Source organism: Urocitellus parryii, chromosome 4, assembly GCF_045843805.1.
Source record: "Urocitellus parryii isolate mUroPar1 chromosome 4, mUroPar1.hap1, whole genome shotgun sequence".
Taxonomy (NCBI): domain Eukaryota; kingdom Metazoa; phylum Chordata; class Mammalia; order Rodentia; family Sciuridae; genus Urocitellus; species Urocitellus parryii.
Genome location: NC_135534.1, coordinates 135,871,746 through 135,892,350, shown reverse-complemented (window position 1 = coordinate 135,892,350; position 20,605 = coordinate 135,871,746). Strand labels below are relative to the sequence as shown.

Genomic DNA, 20,605 nt, shown 5'->3' with positions numbered 1-20,605 from the left:
TTCCTCCTCCCCATGGGGTGAGATAAGAGGTTGCATCTTAATTAACTTTGGATCACATGTAGTCAGTCCTTAGGGACAGCATCCTGTTCAAAATAAATGTACAAATTCTGAGAGTGTTCAGTTTCATTTTCCCTAAATTTATGTAATTATAATGATTGTAAAGGAATTAGGAAATGCAACCTTATTCTGAAAGTAGGATAGATTTTTATTTTTAAAGCTCTGTGGAATTTAAATTGCATAGGCTAGATTCTGCTAAGAGCTTCCCAGAGGTCCTGGGTTAAAAGGAAGTAGCCCAAGATGGAGAGTTAGGACCCTCAGGTTGTGAGCCTAGCCCAGCCACTGACTGAATGATCTTAGGCCAATCACTCATTCATACTAAATCAGGGTTTTGTGTTTTTTTCCCCCCATTCTTATACCAGGTCATTTGCTTTCTATCTTTATTTTTCTTTCTTTCCTCTTTTTCTTTCTACCTATAAACTCAAAAAGTAAGCCCAAATGAATTTCAAGATTTATTTCAGCTTATATTACTTTAGCAGTTGTCTTAGGACTCAGAAACCATACAGTGGGCCTGGGGGTGTGCCTCAGTGGTAAAGTGCATGCATGAGACTCCAGGTTTGGTCCTTGGTACCACAAAAATAAATAGATAGATAAATAGATAAATAAATAAAAATGGAGCAATTATCAAAATACCAGATAAACAGCTTGCTACTAGAATAAATTATACCAACTCTGGCTGTGGCCTTCAAATGATAATGGTGCCTTGACATTGAATGCCACCTCCTATCTCTTCTCCTGTGCCCCTTATATGCATCCATCCACTACTACCCCACAGTTCATGTTGCTGTTGTTGTTGTTGTTGTTATTATTATTATTTCATTTTTATTGGTACATTATAGTTGTACATATGATGAGATTTCTTGTTACATATCCATACATGTACACAACATAATTTGCCAATATCACTCCTAGGATTTTCTCTCCCTCCCTATCTGCTATTAATAGAATCCAGAATGAGACACACCAAAATGTTCTTTGTCAATTCCATTGCAGACAGGATGCCAGGGAGCAGAATTAGTCTTTTGTTACTTTTGACTCTGCCCTCTCACCTCTTTTTCTTTCCCCCAAATATATTATTAACTGTAATTAGTAGGAATTGATGAAACCAGCCCAAATATAAATGTAACTCTGGCCAGAACTTCCAGTACCTCTTATTGAAGAGAAGAATCTTTTCAGGAGTACAAAGCCATTGGAGAAAGAACTGGAAATGAAAATTCACAAGAATGCACCAAAGAGAGGTCTAACCATTGGGGGGGGGGGTGTTAATTTGACTCTTTGTTAATAAGAAAGAGATCTGGCTCATTATTCTTAACTACCTATGGGGCCGCAGACCTTATTTAGGACATAAAGGGTAACTTTGCATTACAAAGCTTAATCTCAACAGGATGTTTTTGGTGCTGCTCACTGCAAAAGACAACAGCTCCTGCTGTTCTTTATTCTTGAGTAGCAGAGCCAGGTCCAAGCCATTTTAAAGTTCAGAGCCTTCATGATTCTGAAAGTGTCTAATTCACCAAAAGAAACATTTCTATAAAAGCAGGTATTTTTCCCTTCCTGGATAAGGAGTCTTTTCAATTAAGAAAAATTCCATGGGCCATTTTTTTTATTACCATTTTAAATAGTTATCACAGGTTTTACATTCTGTTTATGTTATTGATCACATATTTTTAAAAAAACTTTGATCAAATGAAAATTTTGAAATGAATGATTTGGAGGCTGTTCCCATATTTCTCCAAAGGAGGGGCTTGGGTCCCAGAAGTCGTACTCTTAGAGCGGTTTACCTATGATTTAAACCATGTCAAAGAAGGGGGCAGTTTCTGGAAATGGTGTCTATATGCCTAAATCAACATGGCAAGGCCTCTGATCTCAGGCAGAATTACACTTTAAATCACTTCTGCCAGGGGAGGATCAGGTTTTGTTTTCTAGTTCCTACACAGGAATATACAACTTATGTGATTCTTGGTTGAAACTGGCCAGATGGTAATTTTTTTTTTTTTTTAGGTCCTCACATAACTTAGTTTCTCAGTTAAATTTTGATATTTGATAAGTATTCTTTCTGTCTCTTGATTTTAAAAAGAGAAGAGCAAACGCTCTTTTTTTTTTTTTTTTTTTTTTGGACTACCTATTTCTGCAGCTCAGAACTAAGGTGAGTTTTAAAGGTTACAAGATTCATTAGAAAAATAGAGAAGTGGGTGTTATGAGGGTCAGCAACTTTTAGAAATAACATTTTAAAAAATGCCACTCTACCAGGACTGTTATGATTGTGAAGTAAACCAAATAGACATTATCATACCCAACAGCAAATAGTCCTAAACAGTTTCAAAATTGTCACTGCTTTTGATTTCCTATCACCATTTTCAACACAGAAATAAAGGAATAAAAAAAAAAAGGATTCTAGCTATGCAATTATAGGTAATCGCTGATTACCTGAGGGACAGGAAAGGGGCAGGTGAGCATAAAGACTACAAGCTTGTCGCCCATGAGCTGATGCAGAAGGAAATGCAGCAGCCAGCTGTCAGTCGTGAGGGGCTGGGCAGAATTTGGCCTCCGCTCCTTTCTCCCCCTCCAACTTCCCAGCAGCGTAGAAGAGGCTTTGAAAACCACATTCCCCAGGCAACCTGCCTTCACGCACCCGATCTTCTAAAGCCACACCCCGACCCACCTACCTTCTGAGGATGAAAGGAGGCTCGCTAGCGGCAGGGCAAGAAGGATGCGCGGTTACTGCTCTTCAGCATCTCCTGTCTGGAGCAGTTAACTGGAAATACAGATTCGCCTCCATTTTCTGGTCACATGATCCCCGGCACATCTAAATAAGGATGATCACCTGCCTCCCAGATCTCCCAGTGCACCAGCCACCAGCAAGCGGCTGGAGCACAAACAGAGCTAGCTGGGGCTAGGCAAAGTTATACTGGGGGATATAAAATACTCTCACCTGGATGGTGGTGTCAGAAATGCGCCCTTGATTTTTATGTCAGCTCAGGAAAACTGTCACTCTTGTGCCTGACGGAGATTGTATGTGAACCGGCTCAAAGCACAAGTTGCAAGGGATTTAGTTTCCCTGAAGTCTCTTAAACACACACACACACACACACACACACACACACACACACACACACACACACATCCTGTATTTGAAAATACAAACTTAGGATGCTTGCCCAAGATCCACACAGCAAAGACAGAGGTTAAGCATGTTGAATAAGACTTCTACCAATTATTAGCAAGTTTTGACTAAAGAGCAAAGTGCCCCAGACTGCTCATTCACCAAACCCAATAGTAGTAGTAATATACTTTACAGCACAACCTATGTAGAGAGTCTGGGTTGAGAAAATCTTGCAAAAGAAGTTTGCTACTAATATGATTATTAATTCTAAAAATGCCACCAGATACACTGACTTGTTAAGGAAAATAAAATAATAAAGAAATTTTACATAATAAAAAGGAACATAATAACTTTTAGCCCAAGTTTACTGGGGAGTGAACCCAGGGGCACTCTACCACTGAGCTACAGCCCTATACTTTTTATATTAAGTTTTGGAACAGGGTCTCACTAAATTGCCCAGTCTGACCTCTAGCTTACAATCCTCCTGCCTCAGCCTCCCAAGTAGCTGGTTTACAGACATGTGCCTGGTTGGAGACCTCTCCATTATGCAATGCTGGTTTCCTTCTCCAAGTGGAAAAGGTAGCAATGGAAGGCCACAGAAAGAAAGTTAAGTGTGTTCTGTTTTAAATAGTATCTGTTTTAAAGTCAGCAGCTGATATGGAAAGTGATTAAGTTATTGACATCAGGCCAAACTCAGCTACCTTTAAAATTAATACTTCATTAAATTTGACAAGTGGGACACTATCACCAATGATACTTCCTGTTGTCTTATAGGACATTCTTCCAGATTATACCTGGCAAAATAATCCTAAACCAGAGTCAGCAACTGAGAAAATGTATTATTTTATTCTTATACGGAGGCACCTACAATTACGTTTTTAAATAAGAATTACTGCTTAAATGCAATAAGCAGCACACCGGTGATTATATTGACAAAAGAGGCATGGTAGATGTCAAATTCTCTAGTGGGGTTTTAGTTATTCACTGAGAGCTTAATTAGTATTTTCAAATGATTATTTCATGAATTGAGGTTTAAAAAATAAAGATATAAAGGTCTTTGAAGGTTACATATTGTCAACTGCTGCTTGAGTTTATGCATAAGAGATGACTTAGTAAAACCATTTTTTTCCCTGATAAGGAAAAGGACATTTGAACTGAATAGATTATAATAGTTATGGTAAAGGAACACATGACTAATTTAAAAAAATAAAAACATCTATTTTTCTCCAAGAGGTTGAATAAAATGAGTAATAGCACCATAGGAAAACTAAAAGATTATAAGAATCCTGAAGAAATTATAACAAACAGGAGAAGTATAGGAACACTAAAAACAGGTAACCATGTTCTTTTTAAAAATATTTTTCAGTTGTAGATGGACACAATATCTTTATCTTATTTATTTATTTTTATGTGGTCCTGAGGATAGAACCCAGTGCCTCACGCATGCAAGGCAAGCTTTCTACCACTGAGCCACAACCCCATAGGTAACCATGTTCTTAAATTTCAAAAGATGTATTTTGTAACTTTTGAAGAGAAAGATGCCTGTTGTTCCCAAGTTAAATCTAGCACAACTACCTTGGGAAAAGGAGCATTAAATATCTGACATTTTCAAAAAAAAGGAAATTATGTCAGACAAACTGCATTTCTTTTCCGTGGGGTACCTGACATTTGACAGGTGTTATTCTAAGCACCAGGGGTACAATGATGAACAAGACACACCAAACTTCTGCTTTTCTGGGGGTTATATTTTCATAGGTAGAGCAAGATATGAAAAATCAATTAAATAAATGGAAGATCATTTCGGAGGGAAAATAAGTGGTAGGAAGAAAGTAAGGTGGTTGGAAGAGAGCGGGCTTCTTAGCTTTGGCACTAAAGGTACCTGAGATTGAATAATCCTTTGTTGTGGGGAATATCTTGTGCCCTTGCAGGATGTCTAGCAGCATTCTTGGCCTGTCCCCACCACAAGAGTGTCACCCACCCCAATTGTGACAACAAATGTCTCCAGATTTGGGCAAATATTCCCAGAGGTGAGGGAGGAGCAAAATTGTTTCAGGTTGAGAAACAGCAGTTTGGATTTCTGGACTGACTTTTAGATAGCGTTTGTTCCAAAAGGACTCACATTAATCTTGGAGACAGATCCTCCAACCAGAGGTCAGTTAACTAATCCTGTACATAAATATCTCAGTGCAGTGTTCAGAAGCGGAGGTTTTACCACACTCCACCTCTGCTGGCTGCGATGAATAACATCTGCCTCCTCAGCTCCACACCCTTACTTCCCCCACCGTGCTCTCTGCCAGCCTCCCCCACCCTTGGGACTGCCACTTGATTTTGTCCAATGAGGATGGGAGTAGGAGATGAGAGGGAGGAAGGAGAGGGAGGTAGGAACAGGTACTCTCCCAGCCCCTCCCAGTGGGACTGCCTGGAACTGAAGACAGTTCTACCCTAATTTCTACCCTAAATTCTTGAAATTCTTGTTTTGGGATCTAGGATCCCTCCCCTCTTGCTTCCACTATTCCTAGGCCACTATGCTATTCCTTGTGGGTCCCCACACTTTACCTCCATCTGTATAAATCCTCCCTTTTAAAAAAATATCTCTTGAATTTTCCTAATTTGAATGTGTCACCTGTTTTCTCCTGTGTCCCTGACATTGTAATAATATATCCTACTTAAGAAAGTCATGACTTCTTGTCTTCCTCAAATATCATCAATTTTCGAGAAAGTTTTTTTTTTTTTTTGTTTGTTTTTTAAGGAAGCTTTGCCACTAATTGTGAAATTTTAAGCTTTTAAGCAGAGACACAACTTGAATTTTCCTAAAATGAGAAGCCAACACAACACAAATGGGTTCCTCTGTGGGTGTTCCTCCTGCCAGTCGATTGAACTGTATCTGGTTAGGTTGGCACTCAGGGCTGCCTATTGTAAAATTCCTCACCACAAAATTCTGCATCTATGAATATTTGAAAAAATTAAATGAACATAGAGAGGCTTTGATTTTCTTGTTTCCCTTTGACCTTCAGGCACCCAGGTTGGTCCTGCACACTCCCAATAGGGAGCAGCTACCAACATGATGGTAGCTCTCACCAGTTTGCTGTGGTAGATATCTGAAGAGCTCAGTAGGTCACAAGATTGTCTGAAAGGCAAGTTCTGGTTCAGACTTTCTCAAGAAATTGCACTGAGAACTTTCACTATGAAGCTTTGTATGCCTTTTGATGAGACAATGGGGGAAACAGGAATGAATTCATAGATGTTCAAGAATGACTTGAAACTGCCATGCTTCATTGACAAGCTCTGGGATGGAAGTGAGAAGTCTCAGGTTTAAGTTTCAACTTCACCACTTTCTAATTTCTGGATGGCATTTAGCAACTCACTTTTTATTTGTTTGAGACAATTCAAGGCTCATATTGAACTCAGTGAGCTCAGTGATCCTCCCACCCAGCCTCCCAAATAGCTCAGACTAGATGGGTGCACCACCATGCCTGTTATCTTCGCTGTTCACAAAAACAGTTTTTTTCACTAGACTGAGTCATAGTGATAGTTAAACTTGACCTAACTATCTCAAATGACAATTGGTGAACCAGAAGATAATATTATTGTTAATTTGCTAGCTCTTATTGTTGAAGGTCTGCTCAGGGTGGGGTTGGCCAGATATGCAGAGATGAGGGGTTAGGAAACCTCAAAGAAAGAAAGGGAGAAAAAAGAGGGAGGGAAGAAGGAAGAAACTGAATTGCAAATTTAAAGGACTTGAGACTTGTCACCACCAACTCACCAACTATAACACACTAAATGATCAACTCTAATTACAAACATAAATGAACACAGAGTTAGTGCCAAGTTTGGTTTTCCATGTTTGGTTCAGGAAAAAGCCAAGAAACAGTGAATAAATTACAGAAAGCCGAATTTGTGGAAAATCAACTCACCCGTTAGTGAGGGCAGATGTTTAGACCTGGGACATAGCCTAACCACACAGCAAGGCCCAGAAAGGGACCATGAGATTCTTCACAGAGTTCCCATTACCCAACATGGAGAGAAAGAGTCTACAGATTATTTATTTATCCATGTGATAAGAGAACCAATGTATTAACTCTCCAAATGTTAAGTCATAGACAGAAAAAGTCCAACTTTGAAGGTCTCATAAAAAACCAAAAGGTCACTCACTCACAGGAAAAAATATGAGTTCTCTTCTATAGTCTTATTAGACAAGAAAAAAGGTTTAAAAATTACTAATTTAAAAAAGATAGAATACATAGAGGTCGGCATAGAAGCAGAGTCTATGGAATATGAAATATGCTGTGTTTGAAAGTCATTTTTATTTTGCAGAACACTAAATACCTTGCCTCACAGAGTGAGGAAGCAAGATATATCTCCACAAATATAAGGGTCAGTTTTACTTCTAAATACTCCATGTCAAAGGTATGGGAGATGGGCTGGGGATGTGGCTCAGAGGGAGAGCCCTGGCCTAGCATCCCCAAGGACCTGGGTACATCCTCAGCACCACACACAAAAAGGTCCAAATGACATTAATGTAAGGCCCTCTCCCTTCTCATCCCCTCCCCTTCATTCCTTCCACACCGCCCCCCCCCAATTGCTGCATGTATCTCCAAGATTAGGCAATATCATCAGTTTTTCTAGCCCTCTTAGAAATTATTCCTTTCATCACCCTATGCAGCTATTTCCTGCTGGGCATATCATTTGGGCTTTTGACTAGCCACTATGACAGTTCATGTTATGTATTAACTTGGTGAGGCTCTGGTGCCCAGTTATTAGACCAAAGACCAGTCTAGATGTCTATGTAAAAGTGCTTTTTATTAGGTATTACCATGGAAATTGGCAGATTTTGAGTAAAGCACATTAGGCTTCATAACAGGGGCAGGCCTCATCCAATCAGTTAAAGGCCATACAAGAGAGGTCTGAGGTTTCCTGAAGAAAGAATTCTCCTCAAAACTGTCTGAGTTTTCAGCCTGCTGCCCTCAGATTGTGGACGCCATTTAATACTGACTCTTCCCTGAGTTTCTAGGTTGCTGACCTGCTCTCATGAGATTGGATTTGCCAGTATTATAACATATAAGTCCATTCTCTCTCTCTCTCTCTCTCTCTCTCTCCCTCCCTCCCTCCCTCCCTTCCCTTTATGTATCTATATCTCCTATCATTATATGTATGCATTGATATATAGACATAGAGATATCCCTTATTGTTATACGTATGCATTGATATAGAGAGAGATATATAGATATAGATATTATATTGTTTCTGTTCCTCTGGAAACCCCTGAATAATACATGACACAATTGTCCCTTTCTTTATGCATCATTCTTCTGACCATGCTTTGCCCCTTCGTTTTAATCAATGCTTACTCTGCAGATGTCCTCTGAGACTACATAGGAAAGACCAGGTATGTTCATCACTATCTCAGGGCACTAGTATTTAATCCACTGATGGCCCAGTCTATAGCTGTAGGACGACCAACATGTTGGCAAAGGGCTCTGGGAAGGCTGAATCTAGGGAACATGAACAGAGTACTGACAATTTCAAGGGCAGAGGCTATCTCCTAGCCTACTAATACATGTTGTTAATAAGAGTGAGCAGGTGGAATGAGAACAAAAGACATGTTTCTCATGATTTCTCAGGTGCTCAAAGCTGTCTGGGAGCTGAGGGGGCGAGACAGGTGAAGAGAGGAAAGCAGTGCATTTGTAACTGGTGTGCCATGTCACACATACTGGGAACCTACGTCTATTTATGAAGCCCCCCTCCCCTCTTTCTTTGGTTCGATGGTCTTGATTTTAGATATTCTGTCTTGTGATCCGATGCTGTGTCAGGTGTGGCTAGGTTTTTGTTTGGGAAAGCAGGGCTCTCTCATTCTGTACTTGCCTTCCTGTCGCCGTGAGTTCCTGCATCTTACTCTTCCCAGTTCACTTGACTGGCTGCTTACCTCCTCTTCACCTTTGCAAATTATGATCTTCCTTTCATCCATCTCTACTTGTACCTCTCAGCCACACTGTAACTTCCAGGGGCCCTTCTGATTCAGAGGCCCCTTCCTTCATTATAGTTTTTTTTTAAAAGTTCATTTTGCAATTATTTTGGTAAATAGACAAATATAGTACACAGAGGAATATAATTATTCTTTCCTTCTGACTGTAAAAGAAAGTAAAACGTTCTCATGGGCCTTTAAAGTATTGAAAGCCCTGAGCACCCTCCCTCCTGATAGATGATACACTGTCCTGGTACCTGCTCCATACAGGTGCCCTAAACAGGAGTCTCTTATCAGTTACTCCCTTATATAATTTTACCCCACACAGTTACCATAGTCAAATGAAATAATGCACAGAGGGTGCTTAGCAGCTGATCTATGGCAAATGCCCATAATTTGAGCTATTTAAAGTTAAAATGACATCAGTTATATACCATCTTGACTATTATAGACCTTTTCACCTATGTCTAGTTCCTTAATCAAACTGAAAACATCTAGGCTAGGAGTCTGATCTAGAGCAGTGGTTCTCAAACTGAAGTGTGTACCTGAATCACTGGGAGGCGTGGCTGAAGCAGAGTTGCCTGTGCCCAGCCCCTTCCTGAGGGAGGTCTGGGACGGAGCAGATCATTGCACTTCTTACAAGCACTCTGGTAGTATTGATGTCACTGGTCCTAGAGGACTGCTGTTTTAAACGACTGGTCTCTTCCCAAAATCAGCACAGAGAGAAACTTTCTGATACAGAGTGTTATGCAAAAATTAATAGCAATGCTGAGGGGAACATCCGCCCCAGCCTCGAACTGTGAGAAAGTTTCAGTACGATAGGAGCTGAGCAGAAAGAGATGAGCAAAGGAATCTTTTCTTTTACACTGAAAGAAAATGTGCTACTGGCACAATTGGACAGGGACTGTCATCTGTTGGATTGCAGGGCTATGTGCAAAATGCAGACAAGAAGCCAAACAATAGCTCAGCCAACTCGTGGCTGCCTGAGTTCTCAGCTCAACCCACAGCAATGCCAGCAGGGCTGCTGGGATCCATCTGCTCCTCTTTCTGATAACGGATCTGGGGTCTCTCTGGAAGGAAGTAGCTTGACAGGAAAAGAAAGATTAGGCCAACCGAAAATGTCAGTTCACGAAGCTGCACTTGAATATGGTACAGCTTTCAATTCTATACAGCCGTTTAGTAACCCCACATCCTCCTGCGATGCTTTTTTGTTTTCTGTTTTCTTTCATCAAGAAATGTAATTTGCAAATGCTGGAGCTTCCTTGAATACACTCTGTTTCCACACAAATTAAGTTCACAGAATTTAATACTATGGGAAGGCTTGAGATCATCCAGTCCAACCCACTAATTTCACAGACGAGGAAATGTAAGCCTGGGTTTAATCCTAAAATACATAACTGGTAACAGTAGATCTAGGATGGGATCCAGATTCCTTGACTCATGTGGTGCATGTAGTCCTTTATATTCCCAAACTGAGCAGGAAAATGATATCTTTCCTCCACTGCATTTTAAAGAGAAAACAGGGTTTCCCCCGTTGCTTCATTTACTTTTCACTATTTTCCCTTTTTGTCAATGGAAGCAGGGGCTGGAGGAGTGGTAATAAGGGCCAATGAAGAGAAATAAAAAGTTGAAAAACAGTTTCAACAGAACCCAAAATACTGAAGGTGGTAAGAACATGCATTGCCTGCTGTACGCTCCTTGGCTACCTGGAAATGTGGCACAAGGCCAATTCTCAGAAGTCATGTGAATGAATGGATGGAGGGCTGCATCCATTTGCCAGTTTCTCAGCCAATTAGGGGGCTAATGTTGTACACAAAGATTTTGAGCCTGCTCTAGAGTCTCCTTATCTCTACCAGAAAGTTCAGTGTTTACATCAAACCAGAAAATGCCTTTTCTATAAGATAGGCAGTGTGTCAGCCAGAAACGTATGGGCTTTGGAGGAGGAAAGCTTTGAAGCCCAGAGTGCTTACTCTGGTTACTTAAATCTAGGAGAGTGACAGAAACATTCAGGGCCTTGAATTTCTTCTTCCCCATTTCATTTTTTCTTTCCTCCACTAGCATAAAGATTAAATGACGTGTGCAAACTGCCTTGCACATAGTAGGTGCTGAAGAAATGCAGTGACACTCCATTCCATTTCCTGTTTCAGCATCATATAGGTACTGAGGTACATAGGGTGGGGGACGGTATAAGACTTGACGAAGGGATTTTTTGTTTGTTTGTTTTTTGGCTGAAAATGTGCACAGATTATCATTATGGTCATGGTTCTCTAGTTGTATGGATGATATGCCTTGCAATAAATAAAAGCAATGCTCCTGTCATGCAGGGGTTCTTCACATTCCATAACCCCTCACCATTTCCCTGGTTTCTAAATAAAATGATTTTCAAGAAAAAAAAAATAAGTTCAATATTTTGCTCACCCATTTGGTCTTGGTTTCCTGGTTCCAGGCTCAAGGAACTCTGTCTCCTCCTCCATTTCCCTCCCAGGGATCTTGTTTTTCTGAGAAGGCTGTGGTGAAAGCATTTCCCATTCATTGTCATGGGTGACCGTCTGCAACAGAACTGCATCTGGGACAGCCCTGCCTTGCCTTTTGTTCCTTTGTGATTGGCTGCTCTGACCAACAGAGACTTCCTCTAGTGCTAAAGACTCTAGAGGCTTCATTCCTCCCAGAACCTGCACCTGGGGATCCTTGCCCAGGCTGCGATCAGAGCATGGCTCCACAGTCTGGCAAGACCATCCAGGCCTTGAATCCCTGGCTTCCAATGCTGGATCACCAACTTCACCATGGCCCAAGACCATCCAACTCTGGTCTTGTGTAGGGCTTTCAAGAGATGACCTCTTGTCGTCTTTGGAAGACATTTCCTCTTCATGATGATCTTTGTTTTCATGTAAGGAGGCAGGCTGACATGGGTCTGGGAAGTTTGCTAACTGAGTTCCTGGAAGCCCTGTTTCTTGGGATTCTATGGGTGATTCTTCTGATCCAGATATGCTTCCTCTTGCTTCACAGGCCTCTGACTTCAAGGGTGAATTTTTTTCATGGCTTACAAGTATGTAATCCATGTGTAGTACATGATGATCCTCATTCATGGCTATGCATCTTTCATCCATGTATTCTGATTTTATCTGCTCAGAATCTTCAGTAGGAATTATGTTTTCTTCTTCTATCTCTAATGTTTCCTGGATGGCACCTAGAAAAAGATGCAAGTGAGACGGGGAGAACAAATCTTAAATAACATGTTGTGTGATTTGGGATCTTTGCAAGTGATTATTTTAAAAAAGGCAATTTAAAAAATATTTTTATTTTGTAGAGTTGTTCCATTTTCAGGGTTAGGTATTATGATATAAGCATTAGATTTTATTGCATTTTACAAGCATTGGCTAGCATGCAGAGCAAACGTAGTTAGTTTCTCTTTACCTATATTGGTAGAAAGAGTATATTTTACAGTCGCACTAGTTTAATTGAAGCCAGCAGTTTCTCGGGAGAGGAGGAATGGGGAGATTTCTTACCGTTTGATGGTCCCATGTCGCCACCTGCTGGTGGATCAGAATTATCTGTTTCTACTTCCCAGTCAATATTTGATGGTGATAACTCAGTGTTGGAGCCTGCCCCTCCTACAGGTGAAGAAACTGATTCAAGGTCTTCATGAATATGCAGTACCACCAGCTGGTGTCCAGGCTGTCCATCTGGCGTCTCAGGGTGTTTTCTCTCATTTTGATCAGGAAGGGCGGAAAGCAACATCTCTGCTGCTTCACTCCCCAGAGACACATCCTCTGGGGACCCAGTTTCCTCTGTTCTTTCAGCACCATGGGTAGGTTCTGTGAGATAGGACAAATCAAAGGGAGGCGTGTAGGGTGCCAGCGATTGCTTCGGAGCATCTTCCTCCAAGGGAGGGTCACCACCATAAAGAAAGTGTTCAGGTTCTTTCATTAAATCTTCATCGATATTCTGGCCCATTACATCATATTCAAAATCACCCCATGAGGCTTCAGATGAACAGATATCTTGCTTCCCTGTATCCCCATCAACTGGTGTCTCCGGATGACCTTCCGATAGTGTCAATTTACTCATGTCATCTATTGTTCCTGTAGAAGTGTTGAGACCAGAGGCATCACTGAAACTATGGTCAAAGGCAGCCTCACTTACATCCAAGCAGGTGTCTGAGGCCAGCAAAGCATCAGTAGCTGTGGCAGGATTCACAGGAGCAAAAGACGGTTCGTAGCTAGGTGAAGCTCTTGTACCTGTCTGACTTTCAGGAGAAAAGTTCTCTGATACCCAAAAGCCACTGCCTTCTACAGGTGGCTCCTGGTGAGCTACAAAAACCCTAGTTCCCACATTTTCAGTCCTTGGGATTGAAACTTCCAAAATTGGTGCTGAATCTAAGCCAATTCTTTTTTCTGATGCTTTTAAACCTGTACTGTCATCATCATTCATTTCAGAAGGTTCTGGAGAACCTTTATAAGAGAGAGGCGGAGATGAGCCATCTACATCTGCTTGATTGCTGATGGGAGGTAGTGGAATTGCATTTTCAGAACAGAGCTCTGGGTTGTATGGGATAGATTCCTGCCCAGGCTCCTGACTAGGTTCTTCATTCACCTTTGGCTCAGCAAGATAACAATCACTGAGTTTCACTTCAGGTCCCATGCAAACACTGACGTGCTGCTCAGTCTCTTGCTTTGCTTCAGAATCATGACATATATCAGGGCTGTTGGAGGCCTGAGAATTGCTGTCCTGGTCACAGTGAGTTAGTATATCAGGATTCTCACCATCTGGTTTTGCACTGAAGGGCTGCTTGACATCCATCCACAAGTCAGGCGAAGCTGAGGCCAGCTGCCTACCCTCTTGGAAGTTGCCATGCAAAATATCTGGAACAAAGGGACCTTGGGGGCTCTCACTAGGGCTGGAGCGATCCCATTCAGAGCCTGATTTCTTTATCAACTGCGTAGGGGAACTGACAGTAGGGATATTTTCTGCCGCAATGCTGGAATGTGTCATTTCACCAAGGTCTGGTTTTTCTTGTTCCCACCAATTTGCTTCTTGACATTCAGCAGTTGAGGTATTGGCTATAACACATTCATTTTCATCTGTGGGAGTAAATGCTGGGTCCGGCTGATCCCAGACGGACAGCATGGAATCCTGACACGGCTCTTGGGTGGGCATTTCAGAAGGAAGGTTGTTGCCAGCAGAAGATATGAAGGTTTGCTCTGTGGGATCCTTATCTTTAATTTGGTCCAATATTACGAGCTGGCTAAACGGATCAGCATACGGGTCTGGCTGTCTTGGTTGAATGTTCCAGAACTGCTCATGGGAGTTGTCTCCATGATCATCCAGAAAGGGTGACTGAAGTTTATCATTGAAAGGATTAGTACAGTATGTTTCTATGGTTTCCATATCACCCTCCATGGGTGCTCCCCAGGGACCCACACTTTGGTAGTCCGGAGAATTCATCTCTAACACAGCGCTCGAGTTAGACAGCTCCCCTTCAAACGCACTTGCACTTTTGATGGGTCTCACTTCGGGCGGAGGGGCATTCCACCACTCATTGCCTTCAGCTGAAAAGCCATGCATTTCCGATCTAGAATGATCCTCACTCTTGGGTTCAGTCTTGGCAGACACTTGCCATACGTCGTCTCTGGTCCTCTCTGTCTCTGGAGAAGATCTCCTGTCTTCCACTGCTGTAGTCTGTGCTTCAGTCTCTGTGAGTGGTGAGAAATTCCACTGATCAAGGCTGCTTTGCGAATTGTCACAGAAAGGGTTTGACTCATTTTCATTCCCTGCTGGTTCTGAGCTGCCTGCATGGTCCGAAAACTCCTCAGGCATGGGATCCACCGTGGCCAAGGAATTGGATTCAGTTAATGAATCCCAAGCTCTGGATTCACTCTGAGCCACCTGACAAGTGACCAAATGGATCTCTTTCTCTACTGACGAGTCATCACCTATACCATCCTCATCAGAGTCAGAGCTTGCTCTAGTGGCCGTGGCGTCCTCTGGCTGCACAGATTCAGGAATGTCACATTCGTTTTTCTCCTGAAGGCTAAATGTTACATTTCTTTCCAGATAATCACCTGAATAGTCAGAATATTTTCCTGTTTCAGGACTGGATAGAGAGGATAGGGAATCACGATCCACTGAGTCATTCCAAATCTCTAAAAATTTAGGAACCTTGTGATCAAAGCTGTTTTCAAGCCCATCTGTTCTGCTTTCCTCCAAGTCTTTCATTTCAGAAATGGCTTCTTCTTGGCCCTCAGTGGTGACTGGTTCCGATTCTTGGCGATCCTGCTCACTCCATCCATCTCCATCCTCTTGCTGATGATCCACACGGGGTACATGGCCCCAGGGAGACAATGCAGCCAAAGAATCATTTAGGTCAGGACTCGATGCACTCGAGTGAGTATACCCACTAGAAACACTATCTTTGTCACAATCTCCAGATGAACCGGTTCCTGGAAGGCTGTTGTCAGTACCCTTAGCTTCAAGATTCTTAGTTATCTCAGAGCTTGGGTGATTATCCTGCACATCACTGTCTGTAGGGCCATCCGAAATATCCAGGCTTTGGGGAGATGCTTGAGGTGACCCTTCTTTTACTCTTTCTGGCTCCAGAATGTTATATTCTTTAGTTTCCTCAGGATCCATTTCAGCTAGAGATACATTTTTTGTTAAATTCATCCCATCTGGAATCTCAGTAGTTTCATCTGAATTTCCTTGACTTATGAGGGACTCTTCATAGGTCTTCTTTGCTTGCAGGTTATTTGTGGACATCTCTGTTTGTGTATCATAAGAGGTTATATTGTAAGATTCAAACTCTAAAACATCTTGTGACTCCTTGGTCTGAGGACTTAAAGTGACTGAAAGAGAGCTGGTTTTGCCTGATTCGGTGCCGACTTCTTCATGTTCAGATGCAACCGGAGAAGAGAGATCATTAGGCCCTTTTTCATAAATCCCTGAAGTGCTATCCATTCCCAGATCTACTGGATCCCCTTTATCAAGGCTCCTCTTTTCCAAGGAGCCTGGAATTTCATTCTCAGTTTCACTTTTTTCGTAGCTGTGACTTATCATCCATGGATCTGAGTGGGCAAAATGTCCTGGACTCTCAAGCCCGGTCACCAAGGATTCTGTGTCACCTTGCAGGGCTCCTGTCCCTGTTTCCTGGTTGCCAGGATGAGTTGTAAGTGCTTCTGACTCACTGATTCCAGAAACTTCCAGCACATCTTGGGTGGGACTATTCTTATCACTTGCTGAATGGCTGGGACTTTCAGGAGGTAAATTGCTTTGTTCTGAATCCATAATATATGACGGGTCTGTCAACTTCAATGATGACACGTCTTTATCTCTTATAAAAGAATCCCAAATACTGTTTGCAATCAGCTGCCCACTCTTCTCATTCAGAGTGTGATATTCATTGGGAGCAGTGTCCTTGGTGTGCTCAGATTGGGGGAGTTCCCAATCTACCTGATTTGCTTCCTGATACTCTGTGCCCCATGGCTCCAGCTGTCTTACTGAAAATCGGGTTTCTGGTTCCGTACTTTCAGCCATATATCCCTCTGCTTGGCCATCACTGGTGATCGCCACACCCCCACTGCAGTCATCCCAGTCCAAGTCATTGTCCATATCCGAAATGGTTGCCGTGGACTGCGTGTCCTCCAGAATGACTCTGTTCCACAAGTCGAGGTTGTCAGAGGCTGCCTGGCGGGAGTTGGTGGTGCTGTGCAGAAGTGTGAGCTGCCTGTTGGTTTCATTGTACATCTGCATCATGCTGGGGTCATCGTAACTGGACTGGCTGCTTTCCGCCATGCCATCCTCCACCGAGGCGTCCTTATCATCTGTGTGCTCTGTCTTGAGTAAATCTTTATCTGGGTCACAAGTGGCATTTATTTCAGGACTATTATCTGCGTGAGGTGAAGCCCACATGTCCAGGTTCCCAGGACCAGAACTGATTCGATTTCTCGGTGGTTGCTGTGGCGATTGCGGAGGAACTTCAGGCTCTTCTGTGGCGCAGTCATTTGACTCCAAACCTGCCTCTTTGGCAAATGGCTTGTTTTCAGTTTCTTTTTCGTCTCCAGCAAATGTTGGTGATGTGTACGAGTCAGAGGTGGAGTAGTTGGTATCTAACGGAGAAGGCACTGAATCTTCTCCCACATTGGATGCACTGTAATCAGAGCATTTATATGATAAGAAGGAATCTTCCCAAGGAGCTAAGACATCTGACCCTCCTTTCTTAATACTCTCCTCAAAAAGTCTCCAGGATTCTACCTTTTCATATGCATTCCCTCTACTTTTAGGATCCACTAAACCATGCTGATCTTCTCTTGGTGGCTTAGAATTATTCCATGCCTGTTCCAAGTCAGAACTGGGATTTCCAGATACAACAATATTCTCCCTGGAGTCGTTGTTTTTCTTGCCCCAGATTGTTGGAGCTGCTTCATTATTTATCTCACTGGGTGAATGGTCCTGAAGGTCTTCTGAAGGAAAAGAATACCCACTTTTTGTCATGGCCCACTCACTGGGGTCCCTCGCAGAAGGGGTCTCACCACTTGTTGGGTGAAGATTCCAGGTATTTTTTAGAGCTTTGGTACTATCTTCATTACCAAATGCACTCCAGGCTGGAAATGACACTGCAGTTGCCGGTTCAGCATCATTTGTAGACTTTCCCCAGGGCTCAGGCATTGTGGTGGGAGAGTGGCCAGAGTGCCACAAAGCAGCAAAGTCTTCTATCAGGTGGTTTGTTCCCTGGGGGGATGCATTTGGCAGATGTGACTTCTCAGTGGGCAGGCTCTGAAACTGCAGACTTTCCTCTTTTTGGTCTTGAACAGCATTGCTACCCCGTTCGGCCTGACCAAATTCAGACTCCCAAGGATCTGACTTTGGGAATTCAAGATTCTTTGGCTGAAATGCAGAATCTGAGACTCTCCTATCCCCTGGGCTGGGCTTATGATCTTTCCAGGACTCGGGGCTCTGGAAGACAGATTCTTGTTCGCTGGAACTCCACGCATCAGCAATATTTTTAGAATCCATTTCCAAAGCACCCCACCAGCTGCTGCACCGTGCACGAGTCTGAGGTGGCCCCATGTGCCCTGTGTCAATTGCTTTGTGGGTTATGTCTTCTGGATATAGTGGGACTGGCTCTTCAGTGGACGGTGAACTTTCTACAAAGCTATTCATAGGTGTTGGTGGGATCCTTTTCCCAATATTTTTCAGTCTTTCTGGTGAAGGAGAGTCATCTCCCATAAAACCTGTCATGCTCAAATTTCTTTCAGAGCTGTCTCCAAGACTTTCTTGTCTCTGGGCAAACTCCTCATCAAATTCCACAAGGCTGTCTTTCCCAGCCTCTGACAACAGTGAACTGGATGAATAATTGGACATGTGGATCCCGATTTCATCAAGTCCTTTGGGCCCAGCAGCGAGTTGACCCTCTGATGAATCACTGTTGGGGAAGTCATCTGTTGGGGAGTAGTCTGCGGAATGGGAAGACGGCTGGGACTGCCCAGAAGCCATGGGTGCTGAGTCAAAGTTGAAGAGGTCAAAGCGTTCCCCATGTTCCCCAGACCGGGCATGCTCCTCGGCCACTGCCCCTTCGGGGATGGGACTATAGGAGTCAAACCCTGGGAGGAGGCTGTGGTGAGGCCCTGCACCTTCTCCCACGGGACTGTCATCACTGAGGAACACTGAGCTCTCCTTGGATGAACGGCTGCTCCGAATGGTGGCCAGCCCGCTATCTGGGCTGACGAGGTCTACGTTGACATCCACCTGAGCCTGGTTAGAATCATTGAGATCTGGAGGGTTTTCTATGAAGTTCACAGAGCTGGGCTGTGGCTCTATGTCAGAACCGTACAACTCCATAATCCCAGAAGAGCCCTGGGAGAGGGGGGCACTGCCCGCCACGGCTTCTGTTGAGGATGTCCGGCTGTTGGAGACCATCTCTGGACACCTCCTATTGATGACTTCCTTGATGAGGAGAACCACCTGATCACAAGTCACCGACGGGTCCTCCTGCTGGTACACCAGGATCTCGTCACAGCCACATTCGAAGGGCTCCAGCTCCAGGCAAGGGTTCTGACACTCTTCCAGCTCACAGCAAATCTGAGGGAGGCACAGAGGTCTGCGTGAGCACTCAGGTGGTCTTTGCAGTGTGCAATTTGTCTTCCTTACTTTTTTTTTTTAACATAACAGTAATCTGTGTTCATCTATCTAAAAAGATCTCAAATGACTGAGAATTGTATAATTCGAGACTTGGGAAACCCCACTTAATCTACCACCAACCCTTTAATTCTGTGAAACGCTTTCTCATTTAACTCAAAATCCAGCTGATTCACTGGCTCATGGCTCTCAAAAGTTCCAAGTACAGAGGTTTAGAACCACGTAAGTCCTTTCCTACAAGCAATATAAAGGATCTGCTGCTAAGAGCTTTGATTTGAAAAATACTATCGTGGAGGCTTCCAATGTCTAAATCTTGTCCCTAGGAAGCCAGTAACCAAAGATAAATATTCAGCTTTGAAACCAAATGCAGAGTCAAACATTGAAAGAGCCACAGGCTGGTGACAGGGTGCACAAGCATGTAGGTCAGAGGAGGAGGCACAGATGCATCTGTGGCAGGGGCAGGGGGCTTCTTATCTGGAAAAGAGAAAGCACAGAGAGCAAGCTAGAGTACACATGGTGTTAAGAAAGCTGATACAGTGCTCTTTGAGGACAGAATGTGAGGATATACAAAAGAAAGGAGGCATTGCCTCCAGCCACCTGGGGATACATGAGGCGGTGTCTAACCTATTAGTGAGGGATGATGAGGGAAGGAGCATTTGATGCCCACATGGTTCCTCCTGTAACGAGTCACATAGGTTCTCACATTAGAAATCAAGTACACTGGCTTGATACATCCAATGGTGTCTTCTGATTAATTTTTTTAAATTAATTTTTATTTCCTAGACTTTGGGGTTAAAAGGCTTAGCCATCAACCTAGAGGATCCAACTGTTAACCTAGTCAGAATCTTAGCTACCACCAACTAACAGATGAAAGCCTCAAGTCACCAGTTACTAAAGCCCGAGCACAAAACAGAAACTAAACCTTGTTAGTTATTACCGAGGAGCAGTCTCAAAAGGAAACAGCACGCCAAGGTAAACTTGCTCTTATTTGAGATAGAAAAACTTGATTTCATGGATTCTGTCGAGAAGAAAAATTGTCATGGAGCTCTGCCATGGTCTGGATATGATTTGAGTGTGTCCTCCAAAAGTTCATGTACTGGAAGCTTGGTCCCCAGGGTGGCAGTGTTGAGGTGGTGGGGACTTAAAAGTTGGGGGTCCTAGTAGGAGGTTATAGGTCTTGGGGGCAGCACCCTCAGAGGGATTTATGAAGGTTTCATGGGACTAGATTAGTTCTCATGAGAGGGGGTTGCTATCAAGCAAGTTCAGCCATCTCAACGGACTCTTCTGCTTCCAGTGTCACCATGTCATCTCTTCTGACTTCTCCCATCAGGGTGACACTATCTGCCTTGAGGTCC

General features: G+C 43.1%; 1 protein-coding gene across 6 annotated transcripts in view; it reads right to left on the bottom strand.

Moving 5' to 3' along the window:
• The window catches only part of Prune2 (prune homolog 2 with BCH domain), a 260,170-nt gene that overhangs the window by 72,209 nt on the left and 167,356 nt on the right, over positions 1-20,605 (bottom strand). For all 6 annotated transcript variants that reach the window (XM_026394031.2, XM_077797009.1, XM_077797008.1 and 3 more), the window contains exons 8-9: positions 12,626-19,193; positions 11,538-12,306 (exon numbers count right to left, since the gene is read on the bottom strand). In XM_026394031.2, coding sequence (XP_026249816.2) covers positions 11,538-12,306; positions 12,626-19,193 — 7,337 coding nt within the window. The remainder of the gene's footprint in view (positions 1-11,537; positions 12,307-12,625; positions 19,194-20,605) is intronic.